General features: G+C 46.9%; 1 protein-coding gene across 2 annotated transcripts in view; it reads left to right on the top strand.

Moving 5' to 3' along the window:
• The window catches only part of PLCD4 (phospholipase C delta 4), a 30,057-nt gene extending 8,171 nt beyond the window's left edge, over positions 1 to 21,886 (top strand). Inside the window, exons 2-16 of one of the 2 annotated variants that reach the window (XM_010360238.2) lie at positions 805 to 859; positions 996 to 1,154; positions 3,328 to 3,556; positions 6,270 to 6,399; positions 7,130 to 7,361; positions 11,863 to 12,064; positions 14,043 to 14,187; positions 15,174 to 15,326; positions 16,662 to 16,853; positions 18,143 to 18,299; positions 18,652 to 18,768; positions 19,007 to 19,179; positions 20,263 to 20,398; positions 20,712 to 20,861; positions 20,938 to 21,886. In XM_010360238.2, the coding sequence (XP_010358540.2) occupies positions 838 to 859; positions 996 to 1,154; positions 3,328 to 3,556; positions 6,270 to 6,399; positions 7,130 to 7,361; positions 11,863 to 12,064; positions 14,043 to 14,187; positions 15,174 to 15,326; positions 16,662 to 16,853; positions 18,143 to 18,299; positions 18,652 to 18,768; positions 19,007 to 19,179; positions 20,263 to 20,398; positions 20,712 to 20,861; positions 20,938 to 21,044 (2,304 nt within the window). In that variant the 5' untranslated portion in view covers positions 805 to 837 and the 3' untranslated portion in view covers positions 21,045 to 21,886. Of the gene's footprint in view, positions 1 to 804; positions 860 to 995; positions 1,155 to 2,706; positions 2,789 to 3,327; positions 3,557 to 6,269; positions 6,400 to 7,129; positions 7,362 to 11,862; positions 12,065 to 14,042; positions 14,188 to 15,173; positions 15,327 to 16,661; positions 16,854 to 18,142; positions 18,300 to 18,651; positions 18,769 to 19,006; positions 19,180 to 20,262; positions 20,399 to 20,711; positions 20,862 to 20,937 lie in introns of those variants that run through there. The other variant, XM_030915986.1, reaches the window with a different exon arrangement.
• Positions 21,887 to 22,098: the final 212 nt, after the last annotated feature.

Here is a 22,098-nt window from a genome sequence, read left to right as displayed (position 1 = left end):
GAATAACTGTAAAGAAAAAGTATAAAATATGCTTTACCATGTGAAGGTAGAAGAAGACAACTAAGTATTGTCAAAGAGAAAAAAGAAAGTCTGGCCAGGTGCAGTGGCTCACACCTGTAATCCCAGCACTTTGGGAGGCCGAGGTGGGCAGATCACGAGGTCAGGAGATCGAGACCATCCTGGCTAACATGGTGAAACCCCGTCTCTACTAAAAGTACAAAAAATTAGCCAGGCGTGGCGGCACATGCCTATAGTCCCAGCTAATCGGGAGACCGAGGCAGATCTCACCACTGCACTCCAGCCTGGGCAACAGAGCGACACTCTGTCTCAAAAAAAAAAAAGAAAGTCTGTGCTAGTCGCCTCAGGAGCTGGACAGTCTACGTGGGAGCATAGAGAGGGCTCCCAGAATAGGGAAGCTGAAGGATTCTACCTGGAAATAAGAAGGCTAGGGTGTGAAGAGATTCTAGTTTCTTAAAGGGACATCCAACAAGATGTTAGTTCCTAATAATGAGAGGGTGGGGAGTGAGCAAAATGTGGCACTAGTAGACTGTGGGTTATTGGGTAGGAAGGGGGTGCTTGGTGGACTCTTTGGTTTAGCCTTCTCTGAAGATAGCCATGGGAAATAGCGGAGGCTCTGGGATCAGACATATCTTGATTTAAATTCTGATCCTTATGTGATTTGAGGCAGGTTTCTAGACCTATCTAAAGTCTCAGAGTCACTAAACTCAAAATCAGAAGCAAAAATCAGCTACAGACTATCTTTAAGATTCACCCAGAGCCCTTTGCTCTTCCTTTCTCCTTTAGGTGATCTGGTGCCAGCCGGTGGAACAGTAGGTGATGGCGTCCCTGCTGCAAGACCGTGAGTGTCCCTGCAGGGGAAGAGGGCTTAGCATATAGCTCAGGGAAGGGAAGGAGGCTGGACCCCTGTTCGAGAGCTTTCCCTGGGCCTGCTACCCTCTCTGCTGGCTATCTAACCCCTGCTTTTCCTGACCTAGGGCTGACCACTGATCAGGACTTGCTGCTGATGCAGGAAGGCATGCTGATGCGCAAGGTGAGGTCCAAAAGCTGGAAGAAGCTAAGATACTTCAGACTTCAGAATGACGGCATGACAGTCTGGCATGCACGGCAGGCCAGGGGCAGTGCCAAGCCCAGCTGTGAGTGACCTGGATAGTGGGGGGTGGATACATGGGTGGATAGAGTCCTGAGGAGCCTGGCAGGGGAGGGACCAAAGTTCTACGATAGTGTGCGTTTGTGCTGTCCTAATTGTGGCTATATCTGAGCCTGTAAAAAGAAATCATAACACTACTTGCCTCATAAGGCTGTAATGAGGATTAAATTAGTTATTGTATATAAAAGGCTCGGGAGAGTACTGGAACATAGTAAGACATAATAAATCATTGGTTACATCTTGTTATTATTATAATAAGACCATCATCTTGGGCATCAGCCTGCCTGAATTAAAGCCCTAGCTCTGCCACTTTCCGCATAGCTGTGGAAAATCAAGTAGTTAAGCTATGGCTGGGCCTGGTGGCTCAATGCCTGTAATCCCAGCAATTTGGGAGGTCGAGGCAGGGGGACTGCTTGAGACCAGAAGTTCAAGACCAGCCTGGATAACATAGGGAGATCCTGTCTCTATAAAAAATAAAAATAGGCCGGGCGCGGTGGCTCAAGCCTATAATCCCAGCACTTTGGGAGGCCGAGACGGGCGGATCACAAGGTCAGGAGTTCGAGACCATCCTGGCGACCACGGTGAAACCCTGTCTCTACTAAAAAAATACAAAAAAGCTAGCCGGGCGAGGTGGCTGGCGCCTGTAGTCCCAGCTACTCGGGAGGCTGAGGCAGGAGAATGGCGTAAACCTGGGAGGCGGAGCTTGCAGTGAGCTCAGATCCGGCCACTGCACTCCAGCCCGGGTGACAGAGCGAGACTCTGTCTCAAAAAATAGATAAATAAATAAATAAAAATAAAAAATTAGCCGGGTGTGGTGTTGTACGCCTGTGGTCTCAGCTATTTGGGAGGCTAAGATGGCAGGATCACTTGAGCCCAGGAGGTTGAGACTGCAGTGAGCTGTGATCACACCACTGCACTCCACCTGGGTGAGTGAGACCCTGTCTCTAAAAAAATACATATATACATACATACATACATACATACATCAAGCTTCAGTTTCCTCATCTGTAAAATGGGGATTAAACAGTATCTGCTTAGTAGGTTACAAGGACTCAGTTAGTTAACATGTAAAACACTTAGCATGCGATGTAAAACCAGAATGCATTTAATAAATGTTAGCCATCATGATAAATATTTTTAAATACAAAATTGTAGCCAGGTGTAGTGGATCATGCCTGTAATCCCAGCACTTTGGGAGGCTGAGGCAGGCAGGTCACTTGAGGTCAGGAGTTTGAGGGCAGGCAGGTCACTTGAGGTCAGGAGTTTGAGACCAGCCTGGCCAACATGGTGAAACCCCATCTCTACTAAAAATACAAAAATTAGCCGGGCTTGGTGGCGGGCACCTGTAGTCCCAGCTACTCGGAAGGCTAAGGGCGGAGAATCGCTTGAACTCAGGAGGCAGAGGTTACAGTGAGCCTAGATTGTGCCATTGCACTCCAGCCTGGGTGACGAGCAAAACTTGGTCTCAAAAAACAAAATAAAACAAAAAACAAAACAAAGCAGTGTGCACTTATTGGCCAAACTCTTTATGATAACAGGAAATAATTTGATCACGGGACACATCTAAGAGAGTCTGTTTTAGAGACAAATTGCTCACAATCCGCACCACCCCCAGCTGAGGTAAGAGGGTGAAAGAATTTCTCTGGTTCCCTCGTAGACATCTGGAAAGAGGAAGCCCTCAAACCTGGAATGGGAGAACTGGACTTAGGGATATAATGCTTTAGTATAACTGCTTCTGCCTTTCAAATGTATTTCCATTTGTCATCCCCACCAGTCCTCCTGTGATCACCATTGGGGCTGCCTATGGAAGGGGATTATCCATTATATCAGATGAGGACACTGAGGAGTTAAGTCAATTTGGTTTGTGTCATACTGCCAGCTTGTGGCTGGAAGCCATGTCTTGCCACTCGCAGCACAGGCCTTTTGCCATGCTGCCTTTGAAAACATATGGACTCCTGAATCCCTGGTGATTCATATGGACTCCTGAATCCCTGGTGTCTGCATCTCTCTTCCCGTAATGCTTTTTGGGATTCAGTCTGCAGAGGCTGGGGTTCTTTTCTGTGGTGTCATGGAGAAGGGGGTGCTGGTCCTTCACTCTTAGCCCCTGCTATTTGTTGGACTCCCTTCCTCAGTGCCTCCACCTGCTTCTTCTCTGGCAGTCTCAATCTCTGATGTGGAGACAATACGTAATGGCCATGATTCCGAGTTGCTGCGTAGCCTGACAGAGGAGCTTCCCCTGGAGCAGGGCTTCACCGTTGTCTTCCACGGCCGCCGCTCCAACCTGGACCTGGTGGCCAACAGTGTTGAGGAGGCCCAGATATGGATGCGAGGGCTCCACCTGTTGGTGGATCTTGTCACCAGCATGGACCATCAGGAGCGCCTGGACCAGTATCGGCAGGATGGAGTCAGGGTGGGTGAGGGATCACTCTATCCCTGAAGGAGCCAGATGTAACAGGTTTAGGAAAAGTGAGAAGGGGTGCACAGCTAGGGAGGCCCAAGTGTCTAGATAGTATGGGCAGGGACAGCTCAGGTCAATGTGAGACAGAATACTGAGGGAGGAATGGATGCTAGGGATGACACAGCCAGGCATGAATCAGGAACCCCAGGATTGGAGGAAGAGGCAGTGAGAGGCAGAGGAGCAAACAAGATGCTTCTCCTAAGAGCTGCACAGAAGATCCCAGTGGCATTAACCAGTATATAGGTGGGAAGCAACCCCTTAGAAGGCTCAGTGACACAGACTCACTCCAAGTTTCCTGGATTGTTTACCATTTCATTCATTTATTCATTCATGATCTATTAAGCAGAACATATCAGGCACTATGCCAGACTGTAGGGGTCTGTAGAGGTGGGGTTTCACCACATTGTCCAGGCTGGTGTCAAACTCCTGGCCTCCGGTGATCCACCAGCCTCAGCTTCTCAAAGTGCTTGGATTAATTACAGGTGTGAGCTACTGCACCTGGCCACACCTGGCTAATTTAATTTTTTAAAGTTTATTTTATGGGTCAGGTGCAATGGCTCACACCTGTAATCCCAGCACTTTGGGAGGCTGAGGTGGGCGAATCATGTGAGCCCAGGAGTTAGAGACTAGCCTGAGCAATGTGGCAAAATCCCATCTCTACAAAACAAAACAAAAAATTAGCCAGGTGGATTACATGCCTGTAATCTCAGCTGCTTGGGAAGCCTGTAATCTCAGCTGCTTGGGAAGTTTGACACCAGCCTGGACAATGTGGTGAAACCCCACCTCTACAAAAAATACAAAAAAATTAGCTGGGTATGGTGACACATGGCTGCAATCCCAGCTACTCCGGAGGCTGAGGCACGAGAATCACTTGAACTGGAAAAGGTTGCAGGGAGCCGAGATGGTGCCACTGCACCCTAGCCTGGGTGACAGAGTAAGACTCTGTCTCCAAAAAAATTTTTTTCTTTAATTATAAAAGAATTTTTATTTCTTTATTTATAATAAACAAATAAAGTAGCCAGGTGTGGTGGTGCACACCTATAGTCCCAGCTACTTGAGAGGCTGAGGTGGGAGGATCACTTTGGTCTGGGAGCTCAAGGCTGTAGTGAGCCATGATTACACCACTTTACTTCAGCCTGGGCAACAGAGCGAGACTCTGTCTAAAACAAACAAACAAACAAAAACAGCCAGGTATGGTGGTGGGTGCCTGTAATCTCAGCTACTCAGGAGACTGAGGCAGGATAATCTCTTGGACCCAGGAGATGGCAGTTGCAGTGAGCCAAGATCACCCTAGTGCACTCCAGCCTGGGTGACGAAGTGAGACTCTGTCTCAAAAAAAAAAAAAAAAAAAAAAAAAAAAAAAAAGGCCAGGCGCGGTGGCTCAGGCCTGTAATCCCAGCACTTTGGGAGGCCGAGGTGGGTGGATCACAAGGTCAGGAGATCGAGACCATTCTGGCTAACACGGTGAAACCCTGTCTTTACTAAAAATACAAAAAATTAGCTGGGTGTGGTGGTGGCCACCTGTAGTCCCAGCTACTCAGGAGGCTGAGGCAGGAGAATGGCATGAACCCGGGAGGCGGAGCTTGCGGTGAGCAGAGATCGTGCCACTGCACGTGGCTCATGCCTGTAATCCCAGCACTCTGGGAGGCCGAGGTGGGCAGATCACAAGTTCAGGAGATCGAGACCATCCTGGCTAACACAGTGAAACCCCATCTCTACTAAAAATACAAAAAAAGGCTGGACGCAGTGGCTCACGCCTGTAATCCCAGCACTTTGGGAGGCCGAGGTGGGAGGATCACGAGGTCAGGAGATCAAGACCATTCTGACTAACACTGTGAAACCCCGTCAACACTGTGAGCCAAGATCGCACCACTGCACACCAGCCTGGGTGACAAAGCAAGATTCCATCTCAAAAAAAAAAAAAAAAAATTAGCTGGTGTGGTGGCGGGCGCCTGTAGTCCCAGCTACTCGGGAGGCTGAGGCAGGAGAATGACGTGAACCTGGGAGGTGGAGGTAGCAGTGAGCTGAGATCACGCCACTACACTCCAGCCGGGGCGACAGCGCAAGACTCCGTCTCAAAAGCAAAAACAAAAACGCCTAAAGGAATATGGACTTTTTTTGTTTTGAGACAGAATCTCACTCCATCACCCAGGCTGGAATGCAGTGGTGCGATCTCGGCTCCATGCAACCTCTGCCTCCCTGATTCAAGCGATTCTCATGTCTCAGCCTCCCTTGTAGCTGGAACAACAGGTGTGTGCCACCACACCCAGATAAATTTTTTGTATTTTTAGTAGGGATGGGAGTTCACCATGTTGGCCAGGCTGGTCTCGAAACTCCTGACCTCATGTGATCCACCCACCTTGGCCTTCCAAAGTGCTGGGTTTACAGGAGTGAGCCATCGTGTCTGGCCAGAATATAGATGTCTTTCTGCAGGCAACAGGGAGGTCCCTGCAGGTGCCTGGGCCATACAGTGACAAGACAGATTGGTACTCTAGAGAGATTATTCTAGAAGCTGTGTGGAGAATGGATTGGCACCGGGGAGAGAGACTGGCAGGAAAGACGGGAGAGATGTAAGTGGATGAATGTGCACACACAACACACACAAACAGACACATTAGTACTTTTGCCTTGACTCATACCTGGATGGCTGAGTGACTGGTTTCAACGTGGAGACAAAAATCAGGATGGTAAGATGAGTTTCCAAGAAGTTCAGCGGTTATTGCACCTAATGAATGTGGAAATGGACCAAGAATATGCCTTCAGTCTTTTTCAGGTGAGTCTGCGGGGAAGGATTTCCAACAGCCAACCAGGCCACATTTTCATTTGGCCAGAAGTCCTCTGACCCCAGTTCACAACACTCAATTGTTAAATCTCTGCTATGTGCCCTAAGTGCTAGGCTCAATGCTCTAGGCTTGATGGGAAGTATAGGGGGTGATTCTTGCCTTTCAGTCTTGTTGAAAAGTCATAATTCTATGAAAGGTAAATAACAATATGTTATTACGTTGGACCTCAAGGACCTCTCTGTCCATGGCCAGAATTTCACAGGTGCTAGAATAATGGAAAACCCCAGATGGAATGTGAGTAAATAGGAGGAGGGACCTTCTGACCTTTTAGGGACCTTTGGGAGATTTAATTCTTTCTAGTTGAAAATTTTCTCTAGTAGCAAATGGTATGGCTAAACTTTTGCTTCTTACCTACTGAAGTGATTTATTCTATGAACACTAAATGTTAGGAGTTCCGTGGGAGTTTTATGGAAGCATGTTTGGATCTATCTGTCTGTAAAAATTGCTTTTACAGTGCAAGTCAAGGTCATAACATTTCCCGTTCTCCATGATGTGCTTATTTCACATTGCATGCTTATATCAAAACATCTAATTTACCATATGAATATATACACCTATGTACCCACAAACATTTAAAAAATTTTTAAAAATTAAAATAAAAAGATCATAACATTTCCCATTAAAAGGTACATTCACTCTCCCCTAAACCCTCTCTTGCAGGCAGCAGACACGTCCCAGTCTGGGACTCTGGAAGGAGAAGAATTTGTACAGTTCTATAAGGCATTGACTAAACGTGCTGAGGTGCAAGAACTATTTGAAAGTTTTTCAGCTGATGGGCAGAAGCTGACTCTGCTGGAATTTTTGGATTTCCTCCGAGAGGAGCAGAAGGAGAGAGACTGCACCTCCGAGCTTGCTCTGGAACTCATTGACCGCTATGAACCTTCAGACAGTGGTAAGATGAATCAGGTGGAGAGGCACCAGACATAGGGGTTGGAGAGAGGGGCATGATTACAAGGTCCAGAGACAAGCAGCCATCTGCCTTAGTGAAGGTTGAGTCTTTCCCTATCCTGATCCCTACCCAATCATCTCATTTAACCACTCCTCCCAAAGGAGGGCAGGCATTCCCTGTTCAGACAAGACAGAGATTTCCTCTGAGGTGCTACATCTCTCAGGAGGAAGAAGAGTCCATGGCTCCCCATTCCTCCATTATGCTCATGTTTCCTTTATTTTCAGGAAGTTCTTTCTGATACCAGCTTTGCTCTCACTGGAAACAGAAAACCCTTGATCCTCTTTCTTTGGCCTCTTCTGTAGTGCAAATGATTCCTTTTCCTCTGGTTCTTCTTTCATGGTTCCTGTTTGCTATTCCTTTAAATGCTGGCTCTCTGCCCTTTCCTGAGTTGTCTTCAATTCAAGTGGTTCTTGAGTCTCTAAGCCCCTGAGCCAGAAAGCCAGTTAGCCCCTGGCTGGGGGAATAAGGAGGCCAGTTATTTAGCTTTTAACGAGTGCAGCTGAAATATACCCTCTTGGTCTTCAAAGTTTCTTCCTCTTGCCTCTTCAGTAGACTCATTTCCTGCCCTCCATTCCCTTCAGATTGTGAGAAATTTACATTAATAATAAATAATTTACAAGGAACTTTCACATTCCTCATTTCATTTAGTCCTTAGTACAACCTTGCAAGTCAACAGTAATCTTTATTGGTCCTTTATTACATATCCCATAATGTTCTAATATCTCTATGTACCTTTTCCTTTTTCTTTTCTTTTTTTGTTTTGTTTTGTTTTGTTTTGTTTTTTTGAGACAGTTTTGCTCTTATTGCCCAGGCTGGAGTGCAATGGCATGATCTTTGTTCACCATAACCTCCGCCTCCCGGGTTCAAACAATTTTCCTGCCTCAGCCTTCCGAGTAGCTGGGATTACAGGCATGCGTCGTCACACCCGGCTAATTTTGTATTTTTAGTAGAGGATAGGGTTTCACCATGTTGGTCAGGCTGGTCTCGAACTCCCGACCTTAGGTGATTCACCTGCCTCAGCCTCCCAAAATGCTGGGATTATAGGCATGAGCCACCACGCCTGGTATCTACCTTTTCTAATACAATGATCTGTTGAAATGGGTCCTGCTATTAAATCAGTTGTATAAAAGAGGAAAACTGAGGTTTAGAAAGATTCAGTGACTTGCTCAAAGCCAACATAATGAGAGAGGAACTGAGATTCAAACCCAGGTCATCTGACTCTTAGCCAGTGCCTCTCTTGAGAATGAGGGTAAGAGCTGGGATGAATGAGAGCTCGACAAGTGATCCAGGTATTCTGGGTCTAAACTCTTACTCCCTTTTATTCATTCATTCATTCATTCATTCATTCATTCATTCATTCACTACTTCAGTGAATGCTTATTGAGTTCCTATAATGTGTCAGGACCTATGCTAGGCACCGGAGATATATTAGTGCCTAGATCAGACAAGGACACTGCCCTCGTAAAACTTAGAGTCACACAGAAAACATTACAATCAGTTATTTCAGATTTGTTTGGGTGTTCAGAATAGAGGTTGTAGTCTGAGTGCAGTGGCTCACACCTGTAATCCCAGCACTTTGGGAGGCCAAGACGAGCAGATAACCTGAGGCCAGGAGTTCGAGACCAGCCTGGCCAACATGGTGAAACTCTGTGTCTACTGAAAATACAAAAATTAGCCAGGCGTGGTGGTGCACACTTGTAATTCCAGCTACTTGGGAGGCTGAGGCATGAAAATCGCTTGAACTTGGTAGGTGGAGGCAGTAGTAAGCCGAGATTACACCACTGCACTCCAGCCTGAGTGTCGTGGGCAGACTATGTCTCAGAAAGAAAAAAAAAAGAAAGAAAAAAAAAAGAATGGAGGTTCTAAAGCAATCATTTCAGAAAATGAAAGTGAAGAGAGTTAAGAAAGGTTAAGAAATAGGATCTCTAGGCCAGGCGCTGTGGCTCACACTTGGAATCCCAGCACTTTGGGAGGCCGAGGCAGGAGGATCACCTGATGTCAGGAGTTCAAGAACAGCCTGGCCTACATGGTGAAACCCCGTCTCCACTAAAAACACAAAAAATTAGCCGGGTATGGTGGCAGGAGCCTGTAATCCCAGTTACTCAGGAGGTTGAGATAGGAGAATCGCTTGAACCTGGAAAGCAGAGGTTGCAATGAGCCGAGATCATGCCACTGCACTCCAGCCTGGACGACAGACCAAGACTCTGTCTCAAAAAAAAAAAAAAAAAAAAAGAAGAAAAGAAAAAGAAAGAAAGACAGAGAGAGAGAAAAGAAAGAAAGAAAGAGAGAAAAGAAAGAAAAAGAAAGAAAAAGAAAGAAAGAAAGAAAGAAAGAAAGAAAGAAAGAAAGAAAGAAAGAAAGAAAGAAAGAAAGAAAGAAAGAGGATCTTCTGTTCCCTGTGCAGAATCCAGTAAACATCAGTCACATTTCTTTCAACTTTCGACCCCCACCCCTCTTGGTATTTCCTTCCCTTCAACTTGGCAATCAGATACTACATCTGGCTACAGAGAGTAGTATCAGTCAAAAAACCTGGGCTCAGGTCTCCAATGTGCTTATTAACTGAGTAACTGTGAGCAAGTCACTTAATCTAACTAACTCAGTTTTCTCATTTGTAAAATAATTGATGACCAAATGAAATAATGCACATGAAAAGTATCTGACAACAGTAAATTTACCTGAGTGATTTATTACTGTCAAGAATTAAACTTTCTGGCTGGGCACAATGGCTCATGCCTGTAATCCCAGCACTTTGGGAGGCCGAGGCAGGCGGATCACTTAAGGTCAGGAGTTCGAGACCAGCCTGGCCAACATGGTGAAACCCCTTCTCTACTAAAAATATAAAAATTAGCCAGGTATGGTGGTGGGCACCTGTAATTTGAGCTACTCAGGTGCCTGAGGCAGGAGAATCGCTTGAACCTGGGAGGCGGAGGTTGCAGTGAGTGGAAATTGAACCATAGCACTCTAACCTGGGTGACAGAGCGTGAGACTCCGTCTCAAAAACAAATCAACCAACCAACAAACAAAAAGAATGAAACTTCCACCAGGTGTGGTAGCTCATGCCTATAATACAGGAGGCTGAGGCAGGAGGACTGCTTGAGTTCAGGAGTTCAAGACCAGCCTGGACAACATAGTGAGACCCCATCTCTAAAAAAAAAAAAATTAACCAGGCCTGGTGGCACATTCCTGTAGTCTCAGCTACTTGAGAGGCTGAGGTGAGAGGATTGCTTGAGCCCGGAGGTCAAGGCTGCAGTGAGTTGTGATTGTGCCACTGCATCCAACCTGGGTGACAGAGTGAGACTCTGTCTCAAAAAAATAAAAGGAAACTTCCTGCCCGACTTCCTGTCCTTCTTCACAATCTTCAGGCCTTGTGAAACCTGGAGCAAGGAAGCTGGCCATGAGAGTCAGGTTGTTCCACCTTCCAGGTGAGCCTCCTTGTAGCAACATTATTCTCAGTGAGACTGAACAGCCCAGTGGTACAGGGCATGGCTCTGACACCTGGCGGCCTGGGTTCAAATCCCAGCTTCTACACTTAGTAATTATGAGACCTGGAGCAAGTTACCTAACCTCTCATGGCAGATTATATTACATCTACTTCATCATGTTAGTAAGAACATGAGTGAGATGCTGCATGGAATGCCCTGGGCATAGAGCGAGTGCTTAACAGTTGTTAAGTCATTGTTATTGTTGTTGTATAAAGCCCATACTGAGATTGGAAGGAGCTATGGAAGGAGTAGCAGGGCCCTTTCCTCAATGGGAGTGTAGTCTAAGAGGATGTTGACAAATGCTCCTCAAAACATCATATGGGAACGTGGACAGTAAGAAGAAACCTTCAGGCCATAGTTAGTCACAGGTACACAGCCCAAGGAAGAAAATACAGGTAGCTTGGCCATGTCACTAAGCCTTTGACTTTGATTCTCTCTGGGCCTCAGTTTCTCCATCTATAAAATTAGCCCTTTGGATGTTGTCCATTATAGTAACTGTGAACTCCATTTGGCTATTTAAAATTAAATTAACTAAAATCTAATAAAATTGAAAATTTAGTTCTTCAGTTACACAAGCCATATTTCAAGTGCTCAGTAGCCACATGTGGCTAGAGGCTACTATATATGACACTGCAGAATAAAACTTTTTCTCATTAGTACTGTAACATAAAAAAAGACCAAAAAAAGTAAAAAAAGAAAAAGACATTTATCTCATTATAGGAAGTTCTATTGGATAGCACTGGACTTGAATTATCTTAATGATTCCTTTTAACATTCTTTGAGGGTGGGAATGATTGAAATGATACACACTAGGTGGGGCAAGTTTGGGATCTAAAGGCTGGGAATGGGTGCCATCTGAAAGGCAGGACTCTGGATGGAGTGGGAGGAAGGATGGTCTGTAGGTGTGCTGGGATGCTCCCATTCAGAGCTTCTTACCTAGTGTTCCCCTATCCACACTCCAGGCAAACTGCGGCATGTGCTGAGCATGGATGGCTTCCTCAGCTACCTCTGCTCTAAGGATGGAGACATCTTCAACCCAGACTGCCTCCCCATCTATCAGGATATGACTCAACCCCTGAACCACTACTTCATCTGCTCTTCTCATAACACCTACCTAGTGGGGGACCAGCTTTGTGGCCAGAGCAGCGTCGAGGGATATATACGGTGCAGTGGTGGTAGAGAAGGGGTCCAACTCATGAGAGGGACCGTGTAGAAAAGTGAGGGGAGCTGTCAGTGTCTAACAGATTGGGACAGTGTTGTGGGGGTTTAGGGGCTGAGGAGCCCTGGATACCAGAGACACTTGGCAGAGATATTGAAGATGGGTGGGAGAATGGTAATGAAACCCAATGGGTAAATGGAACTTCTCTTTCACAAGCTATGAAACTCTCCTGGAACTCAGAGGCCCTCACAGATTTATATTTAACAAATAAATAAACAGATTGTTAAATGGAAGGCAATAGAGAATAGGAGTTAAAAATATAGGTTCTGGGCCAGGCCCGGTGGCTCACGCCTGTAATCCCAGCACTTTGGGAGGCTGAGGTGGGCGAATCACAAGGTCAGGAGATCGAGACCACGGTGAAACCCGTCTCTATTAAAAATACAAAAAATTAGCCGGGCGCGGTGGCGGGTGCCTGTAGTCCCAGCTACTCAGGAGGCTGAGGCAGGAGAATGCCGTGAACCCGGGAGGCAGAGCTTGCAGTGAGCCAAGATTGCGTCACTGCACTCCAGCCTGGGCGACAGAGCGAGACTCCGCCTCAAAAAAAAAAAAAAAAAACAAAAAAAACAAAAATATAGGTTCTGGGTTGGGCACGGTGGCTCACGCCTGTAATCCCAGCACTTTGGGAGGCTGAGGTGGGCGGATCACGAGGTCAGGAGATTGAGACTATCCTGGCTAACATAGTGAAACCCTGTCTCTACAAAAAAAAGTACAAAAAATTACAGGTGGCAGGCACCTGTAGTCCCAGCTACTTGGGAGACTGAGGCAGGAGAATGGCGTGAACCCAGGAGGTGGAGCTTGCAGTGAGCCGAGATCGCACCACTGCACTCCACCCTGGGCGACAGAGCGAGACTCCGTCTCAAAAAATAAATAAATAAATAAATAAATAAATAAATAAATAATATATATATATGTATAGATATAGGTTCTGGAGTCAGACCATCTGAAATTATATCTTTCAGATATAATATATAAATATAAATCAGATATAATTTCTAGCTCTTTCACTTGGTACTCTGGGGCTAAGTATTTAACCTCTATGCCTCAGTCTCCCCATCTATGAAACAGGGATGGTAACAGTGCCTATTCTGTCTGGGTTGTTGTGAAGAGATAATCCATATGTCAATAGCTAATAAGCAGTTGCTGATTTTATGGTGACTAATCATGGATTAGATTGAATAGTCAAGATATCTTTGTATTACCAGCAACTGAACTAGTAGCTTCAAGGGATACAAGGATGAGTGGAACATATAGTTTCCACCTTAGGAAGTCTAGCTGAGAAATTAAGGTGTAAATTTACTGACAGTTTGAATAACCAGGGTGTTGTATAGGGATATAAAGCCAGAACACCTTGGCTTATGCCTGTAATTCCAGCACTTTGGGAGACCGAGGCGGGGAGATCACTTGAGCCCAGGAGTTTGAGACCAGGCTGGGCAACATAGTGAGAGCCCGTCTCTACAAAAAATACAAAAATTAGCCAGGCATGGTGATGTGTGCCTGTAGTATCAGCTACTCGGGAGGCTGACGTGGGAGGATCGCTTGAGCCTGAGAGGTCAAGGCTGCAGTGAGCCATGATCGCACCACTGCACTCTAGCCTGGGTGACAGATTTAGACCCTGTCTCAAAAAAATAAAAGTAAATATAAATAAATAAGTAAAACCAGAACACCAGAAGCATCATGAGCCAATGTGTGATAGATTGCTATGGAAGGACTGTGAGTCGGGTGGGCTGAAGTATGGGTGGAGATCAGCGTGAGCTTGTAGCAGTGTCCCCATGGATGGAGAAGGCTCTATGCAGATGTAGCTTGAAGGGGTCTGGATGGGTAAGTGCTGGTGAGCGCTGTTCTCTCCAGAGTGGGGAGACAGTCCCTAGGTAGAAGATCCGATATTGACCTCTCCTATCTCTTGGGGGGATGGGGTTCTTTCAGGGCCCTGAAGCGGGGGTGCCGCTGCGTGGAGGTGGATGTATGGGATGGACCTAGTGGGGAACCTGTCGTTTACCACGGACACACCCTGACCTCCCGCATCCTGTTCAAAGATGTCGTGGCCACAGTAGCACAGTATGCCTTCCAGGTAGTAGCCCCAGAATGGGGACACTGGTGAGGCCAGAAGGTCTGAGGGAAGAGCGACTGGCTCAGGGTCTGGGGAGGGTAGAGGAGTGCAGGGGAAGTTCCAGCAAGAGAGGATTTAACTGTAAAGCATCAGGCAAATACTAAAGGCTGATTATGAATAAGTGTTGGACGTGTTACTAATAATTCATAGTTATGGAGGTAATTACTTATGGTTAGAAACTATTACTTCTTCAGGCCAGGCGTGGTGGCTCACACCTATAATCCCAGCACTTTGGGAGGCCGAGGCGGGTGGATCACCTGAGGTTGGGAGTTTGAGACTAACCTGACCAACATGGAGAAACCCTGTCTCTGTTAAAAATAGAAAAACAGAAAATTAGCTGGGCATGGTAGCACATGCCTATAATCCCAGCTACTTGGGGGGCTAAAGCAGGAGAATCCTTTGAACCCAGGAGGCGGAGGTTGCAGTGAGCTGAGATCACACCAGTGCACTCCAACCTGGGCAACAAGAGCGAAACTCCATCTCAAAAAAAAAAACAAAACTATTACTTCTAACAAGTTCTATCACCCTTCTGGAAGAAGTGGATAGGAAACACAGAGATAGTGGTGAGTAGGGCTGAAGAACAATGGGAATCTGGAGGATGAAAGCATAAGAGTGCAACATGAACACATAACCAGGGAATGTGGCCTGGCCTTCCCACTCAGAGCCTGAAAACTCAAAGGTCCCAGAGGGGCCTGGGTCAGACTTGGCACAGGTATGAGATTTAGGATCCCAAGATGTGAATGTGTCTTTAGCTGTGGGCAGTGTCTCAGGCATGGGCCTCAGACCCAGCAAGATCTCACTGAATCCTATAATGGAGTTGGAAGAGTTTAGCGATCAGGATACTCATTTGAGTGAGTAAGTAGGGAGGCCTAGGAAGCAGGTACTTTAAGAAGTAGGTTGCAGTGTTTTAGAACTCTGAATCCACTGTTCCCTCCCCTCACCACCAGACGTCAGACTATCCAGTCATCTTGTCCCTGGAAACCCACTGCAGCTGGGAGCAGCAACAGACCATGGCCCGCCATCTGACTGAGATCCTGGGGGAGCAGCTGCTGAGCACCACCTTGGATGGCGTGCTGCCCACTCAGCTGCCCTCACCTGAGGTAGGGACACTGTTCCTCCAGCCCAGACTCTGCTGTGGCTTCCGGATTCCTCCACCTGGGCTCCTTCCTCTAGGCCCCTCTTTGTTCCCTTCTTTCTATCCTCGGATGGACCACCTTGCTCTTTAATGTCCTTGGAGACAATTTTAACTTAAAATCTAATTGAACACAGAATTCTATTTATAGTTCTCTAAGTTTTAAATCAACAATTTACATTTTTTTTTTCTCAGTGGAAGTATCTTGATTTTTTTCCTTGTAGTTCATAGTTGTTGTGGACTATACAAAACATACAAAGGGAAATCTCCCCTCCTATCATAATCCCAACCTCTCCCATAACAAGCAGCTATCGACAGATTTTTTTTTTTTTTTTTTTTTGAGACAGAATTTCGCGCGTGGCCCAGGCTGGAGTACAATGGCGTGATCTCGGCTCACTGCAACCTCCGCCTCCTGGCTTCAAGTGATTCTCCTGCCTCAGCCTCCTGAGTAGCTGGGATTACAGGCGTGCACCACCACACCTGGTTAAATTTTGTATTTTAGTAGAGATTAGGTTTCACTATGTTAGCCAGGCTGGTCTCGAATCCCTGACCTCACGTGATCCACCCTCCTCAGCCTCACAAATTACAGGCCTGAGCTACTGCGCCTGGCCCTGAGTTTTCAAGTCATGTTTCTAAAGGCTTTCCCACGGTAAGATTATTCAGGCCAGGTGCAGTGCAGTGGCTCACGCCTCTAATCCCAGCACTTTGGGAGGCCGAGGCAGGTGGATCATGAAGTCAGGTGTTCGAATCCAGCCTGGCCAACATAGTGAAAACCCGTCTTTACTAAAAATACAAAAAGTTAGCTGGGCATGCTGGTGGGCGCCTGTAATCCCAGCTACTCGGGAGACTGAGGCAGGAGAATCACTTGAACATGGGAGGTGGAGGTTGCAGTGAGCTGAGACTGTGCCACTGCACTCCAGCCCAGGCGACAGTGGGAGACTCCGTCAAAAAAAAAAAAAAAAAGAAAGAAAAAAAAGATTATTAAAAAAGATTCCCTATTTTCTTATGGTATTCTTATGTTCTTTATATTGACATGTAAATCTCTAATCTATAAGGAGTATTTACTGTGTCAAATGTGTGGCAGGAAGCCACATATATTATTTTCCATATAGATAGAGATGTTAAAAGTTTGCTTAACAATATGGGAATTCCAATTGTATGTATCAAGCAGCTGATCTCTTCCCTCAGGAACTTCCGACCACTCACTCACTTCCTCTGCCTTTGAGAACAATGAGGCTGGCATGATTCCCAGGAGTACCCGAGAGCAGACAGGTAGACAGGCCCCTTCATTTTTGTCCCCTAGGAGCTTCGGAGGAAGATCCTGGTGAAGGGGAAGAAGTTAACACTTGAGGAAGACCTGGAATATGAGGAAGAGGAAGTAGAGCCTGAGCTGGAGGGTGAGCATGAGTCAGAATTGGCGCTGGAGTCCCAGTTTGAGACTGAGCCTGAGCCTGAGCCCCAGGAGCAGAACCTTCAGATTAAGGACAAAAAGAAGGTAAGCCAGGAGTGGTCTTTCCGCTTTGGTATTTAGTCAGCTTGCACAAGCTGAGGGCCTGTTCGTGAAGACTGGAGCTGTGCAAGGTGCCAGGGCCAAGGAGCAATGACCCTTCCTCCCAATGAAGGAGATTTAAGAATGCATATATGGCATCAACATATATTATATACTGCCATATATAGGTATGTTGCAGTGGCTTTCCAACTTCTTTGGGCCACAAAATCTTTTCATTTTTTTTATTAATGAAATCTTATACAAAATAGATAAATGCAGAACCATCCTAGTTGAAGCACCCATTTGGCTCTCTCCTGGGTGCCCTAGTGACTCCTAAGACATTTTTGTACTTCTTGGTCTTCTTAAAGGCCAGCTTGAAAACCAGTAATGAGGGGATGTGTGTCTGTATGTGTAACATTATTATATTGGGTAAGTAGGGGTTACTGGAATGATTGCTGTGACCTCAACCAAAGTGGGCACAGAGAAAGCTTCTTGGAAAGGGTTTTAGGAAGGACCAGCAGTAGCCAGAGCAGGAAGGAGAGCGCTTTGAGGTGGGGAAGCTGAAGGCTCTGAGAAGGCTATGCTAGAGTGGTCCATCTCCCTATGGGGAAGGGAGGCAGAGGGAGAAGGGATGCCACTGGTGGGGCCTCCAAGATCCTGGTTTGAAGTCTGCCTTTCTCTCTCTTGTGCATTTGTGTGGCTCATTCAGCTGACTGACTCCTAGCTTATCCTGTGCTTTCTGGGGCTGTGGTGTCTAACCTGCTGCCATGTCCAGGGATGGAAATGGGAATTCAGGAGACAAATCCAAAGATATAACTCTGGGACTCTCACATCCTTCCAGGTGTGACTTCCATGACCATTTGCATACCTTGACATATCTGTCTGGATTCATGTACATTTTGACCAAAGATTATTGTTCCTTTGTTTTAAATGAGAGGGAGGGAGGATAATGCCTGTTTAAAAATAATAAATTTAAAACCTCTTACCCAGGACGTAACATAGAGCAAACACAAGCCCAGAGGCTGACACTGATCCCACCAGTACATGCAGACCGCCTTTATTCCCATTCCCACCCCCAGGTTGTGACGTGTCCGCTGTTCTGTCCGTCTATCTGTTGTCAGATTGTGACCCAGGCTCCTATTTCCAAGCCTGAGTCCCTTCTCTTGTCCCGGCAGGTGAGGCAGGAGGGAGAATACACCGGGGAGGCAGTGGGCAGAGGTTTAGGTTGGATGGCCATTAGCTTCTTCTCTTGACTGCTGAGGGTTCAATTCCATCTTCTTTTACACCTTTTCCAGAAATCCAAGAACATCTTGTGTCCAGCCCTCTCTTCCCTGGTTATCTATTTGAAGTCTGTCTCATTCCGCAGCTTCACACATTCAAAGGAGCACTACCACTTCTATGAGATATCATCTTTCTCTGAAACCAAGGCCAAGCGCCTCATCAAGGAGGCTGGTCAGGACCAAAATGGAGGGATGGGGAGGGAAGTGGGATGGATAGGTTCAGGCCCGAAGGACTGGCAGGTAAGTCCCAAGAAAAAAGACAAAGTATCTAAGGAGGGATGAAGGAATTCAGAAACTCCTCAGAACAGGCATGGGTACAGGAGTTATGAATAGTGGCTCAAGGGTCTAGAGGCAGGAAAGCTGGGGAAAATGGTCTGGATGGAACAGAATAGAGAGGCATAGTGAAACTTTCTGGAGCCAGCTTCAGATGCTGGAGAGAAGGGTGAAGGGTAGGCAGGGTCTTAGGACTAGTGAAGTGGGAGATTCCACCCCACTTCCATCTCCCTCCCTATACCCTTTTACAGGCAATGAGTTTGTGCAGCACAATACTTGGCAGTTAAGCCGTGTGTATCCCAGCGGCCTGAGGACAGACTCTTCCAACTACAACCCCCAGGAACTCTGGAATGCAGGCTGCCAGATGGGTGAGGCGGCAGCAGGAACTGGGAAGAGGGAGTGGAGGAGCAGCAGGTGGGAAATAAGTTCTCTAGTGACAGTAGGGTTGGGGAATGCTCAAGAAAATTGCTAGGCTGAGAAGTGCTATCAGTGGAGGTATTACCAGCAGGTACCATGTACCCAATACCTATCTTCTTAACTCCCTGAAAGAGGGGCTGGAAGGCCTCCATGGTGAATCTTGCTCTTCTTTTCTCCTGGGGCCCTTAGTGGCCATGAATATGCAGACTGCAGGGCTTGAAATGGACATCTGTGATGGGCATTTCCGCCAGAATGGCGGCTGTGGCTATGTGCTGAAGCCAGACTTCCTGCGTGATAACCAAAGTTCCTTCCACCCCGAGAGACCCATCAGCCCTTTCAAGGCCCAGACTCTCTTAATCCAGGTATAATGGAAATAAACTGTTGGGAAGAAACTGAGATAACTGGGATAGAAGTGAGGAAAGAGGTGGCTAGGCCTGACAGGAATATTAACTGTCTAGTTTTAGCTTTTGGAGCCAGCTGCCTAGCTTTAAACCACAACTTCCTAATTGGGTAATGTTGGGCAAGTTCCTTAACCTCTCCATACCTCAGTCTGCTCACCTGCAAAATGGGGGTAACATTACCACCTGCCTGACAGGGTTATAAGGAGTATAGCTGTTAATACGAAGTTCTTACAACTCCTGGTACACAGGAAGTGCTATAAAAGAGGCTGATTGGGAACGATAGCTTACACCTGTAATCTCAGCGCTTTGGAGGCCAAGGCAGGATTGCTTGAGCCCAGGAGTTTGAGACCAGCCTGGACAAATAGTGAGACCCCCGTAGTCCTGGCTACTTAGGAGACTAAGGCTGGAGGGTCACTTGAGCCCAGGAGTTGGAGGTTGTAGTGAGTGATGACCACCTCACTGCATTCCAGCTTGGGCAAGAGTGTCATCGTGTCTCTTTGAAAAAAAAAAAAAAAAAAAAAAGAGGCTGCTGTCATTAGCATGCCTACTTTCAAACTGTTGAATTTCTACCTGGATCCATTTTATTTTATTTATTTATTTATTCTGAGACAGAGTCTTGCTCTGCTGCCTAGGCCGGAGTGCAGTGGCATGATCTTGGCTCACTGCAACCTCCGCCTCCTCGGTTCAAGCGATTCTCCCATCTGAGCCTTCCGAGTAGTTGGGACTACAGGCGCCCGCCACCACGCCTTGCTTATTTTTGTATTTTTAGCAGAGATAGGATTTCACCATGTTGCCCAGGCTGGTCTCCTGATTTCAAGTGATCCACCCACCTCGGCCTCCCGAAGTGTTAGGATTACAGGTGTGAGCCACTGCACCTGGCCCTTGGATGCATTTTAAATTGCAGATAGAATACTAGAAGAAAATATATTACCCATGGAGGATGTTCTGCAAACCAAAAAGCTTCTCCTCCCCTGGGATTGGGAGTAGGGTCAGGTGGGGCTGGGCTGAGCAGGAACTCGTGAGATTCCAGAGCCCTCGTTACAGGTGATCAGTGGTCAGCAACTCCCCAAACTCAACAAGACCAAAGAGGGGTCCATTGTGGATCCACTGGTGAAAGTGCAGATCTTTGGTGTCCGTCTAGACACAGCACGGCAGGAGACCAACTATGTGGAGAACAATGGTGAGAAACTGGCAGTGCTGGGGAAGTGGGGGTAGGAGCATGATTAGTTTTCCTTCTAGTCTGCCTTCCATTAAGTATAGTCTCTGTTATTGCATGTCCCTACATGGGAGGCAGTGTGGAACAGTACAAAGAATCCTGGCTCTTTACTTAAAAGCTCCAGTGGACCTGGGCAAATTACTTGCTTACTCTGAGCCTTCTTCCTCACCTATAAAATGCTGATTGCCATCTAGATTAAATGAGAACACAAGAAAAGCAACCCAGTCAAGAAGACTGTCATAATGTCTTCTTCATTTCCTTCTATCCACCAACTCAGGTTTTAATCCATACTGGGGGCAGACACTGTGTTTCCGGGTGCTGGTGCCTGAACTTGCCATGCTGCGTTTTGTGGTAATGGATTATGACTGGAAATCCCGAAATGACTTTATTGGTCAGTACACCCTGCCTTGGACCTGCATGCAACAAGGTGAGCCAGCCCCTTTGACCCCTGGCCAATACCCCAGCTGACTGCCTTCTTAATGCTGTCCTCCTGCCCCTTCCAGGTTACCGCCACATTCACCTGCTGTCCAAAGATGGCATCAGCCTCTGCCCAGCTTCCATCTTTGTATATATCTGCATCCGGGAAGATCTGGAGGGGGATGAGTCCTGAGGTGGGCACTTCACGGGAAGGGTTGGTGTGCTGGCTTTAGATGGTGCGAAACACCTGGAAGGACGCTCTAGAGAACAAATGGAAGTGGTGAAAACCAAGCTTTGGATTGTGCATTCCTAGGCACAAAATTACCTCATCCTTCCTAACAAGCAAATCTGGGACCTGACTTTCCACCTTTTTTCTCTTTTCTTTCCTTCGTTTTCATAAGCCTTTGGTATCTTTCCTGCCCTTTCCCTTTGTGTACTCTATACTGGAGTTCCCTTCTTCCTCTTGCTATAGGCTCAATCCCATACCAACATCTATGACTAATCTTTCCCATCAACTCTGTGTGAAGGCAGATTGCAACTAGAAATTCAGAGGGGCTTGGAACAGAGAAACCTAAAGAAGCATCATCCCCTCCACTCCCAACTTCCTCAAAGCCCAAAGCCAAGGGAAGGATAAATCAAGGCTCAAGACTTCCCTGGCAAAGATTAGGGAGAGACTTGACCCCAGGACTGTACGACTCTCAAGAGAACACTACACAGCACTCACAGTCCCCACTGGACTGCTTCCTCCTTAGCCCCACTGGTATAAATACATCTCTCTCCAATTTGGCTTCAATATGGTCTGTCACTGTTGGGCAAGGAGGGGAGGTACAAGGGTTGTGGGGACATCTGGGTAGTCAGGTGAGAGAAGGAAAAGGTAGAGAAAGAAGTTCCCAGGAGACCTCCTGTATGTGCTACATAGGAAGGACACAGAGTATGGCCTTTAAGAATCAGGGCAAAAGGGCCGGGCGCGGTGGCTCAAGCCTGTAATCCCAGCACTTTGGGAGGCCGAGACGGGCGGATCACGAGGTCAGGAGATCGAGACCATCCTGGCTAACATGGTGAAACCCCGTCTCTACTAAAAAAATACAAAAATCTAGCCGGGCGAGGTGGTGGGCGCCTGTAGTCCCAGCTACTCGGGAGGCTGAGGCAGGAGAATGGCGTAAACCCGGGAGGCGGAGCTTGCAGTGAGCTGAGATCCGGCCACTGCACTCCAGCCCGGGCGACAGAGCGAGACTCCGTCTCAAAAA

The sequence above is a fragment of the Rhinopithecus roxellana genome, chromosome 14 (genome assembly GCF_007565055.1).
Source record: "Rhinopithecus roxellana isolate Shanxi Qingling chromosome 14, ASM756505v1, whole genome shotgun sequence".
NCBI classification, from domain to species: Eukaryota; Metazoa; Chordata; class Mammalia; order Primates; family Cercopithecidae; genus Rhinopithecus; species Rhinopithecus roxellana.
Note: the sequence above shows the minus strand (reverse complement) of the source record. Positions and strands in the feature narration are given on the sequence as shown.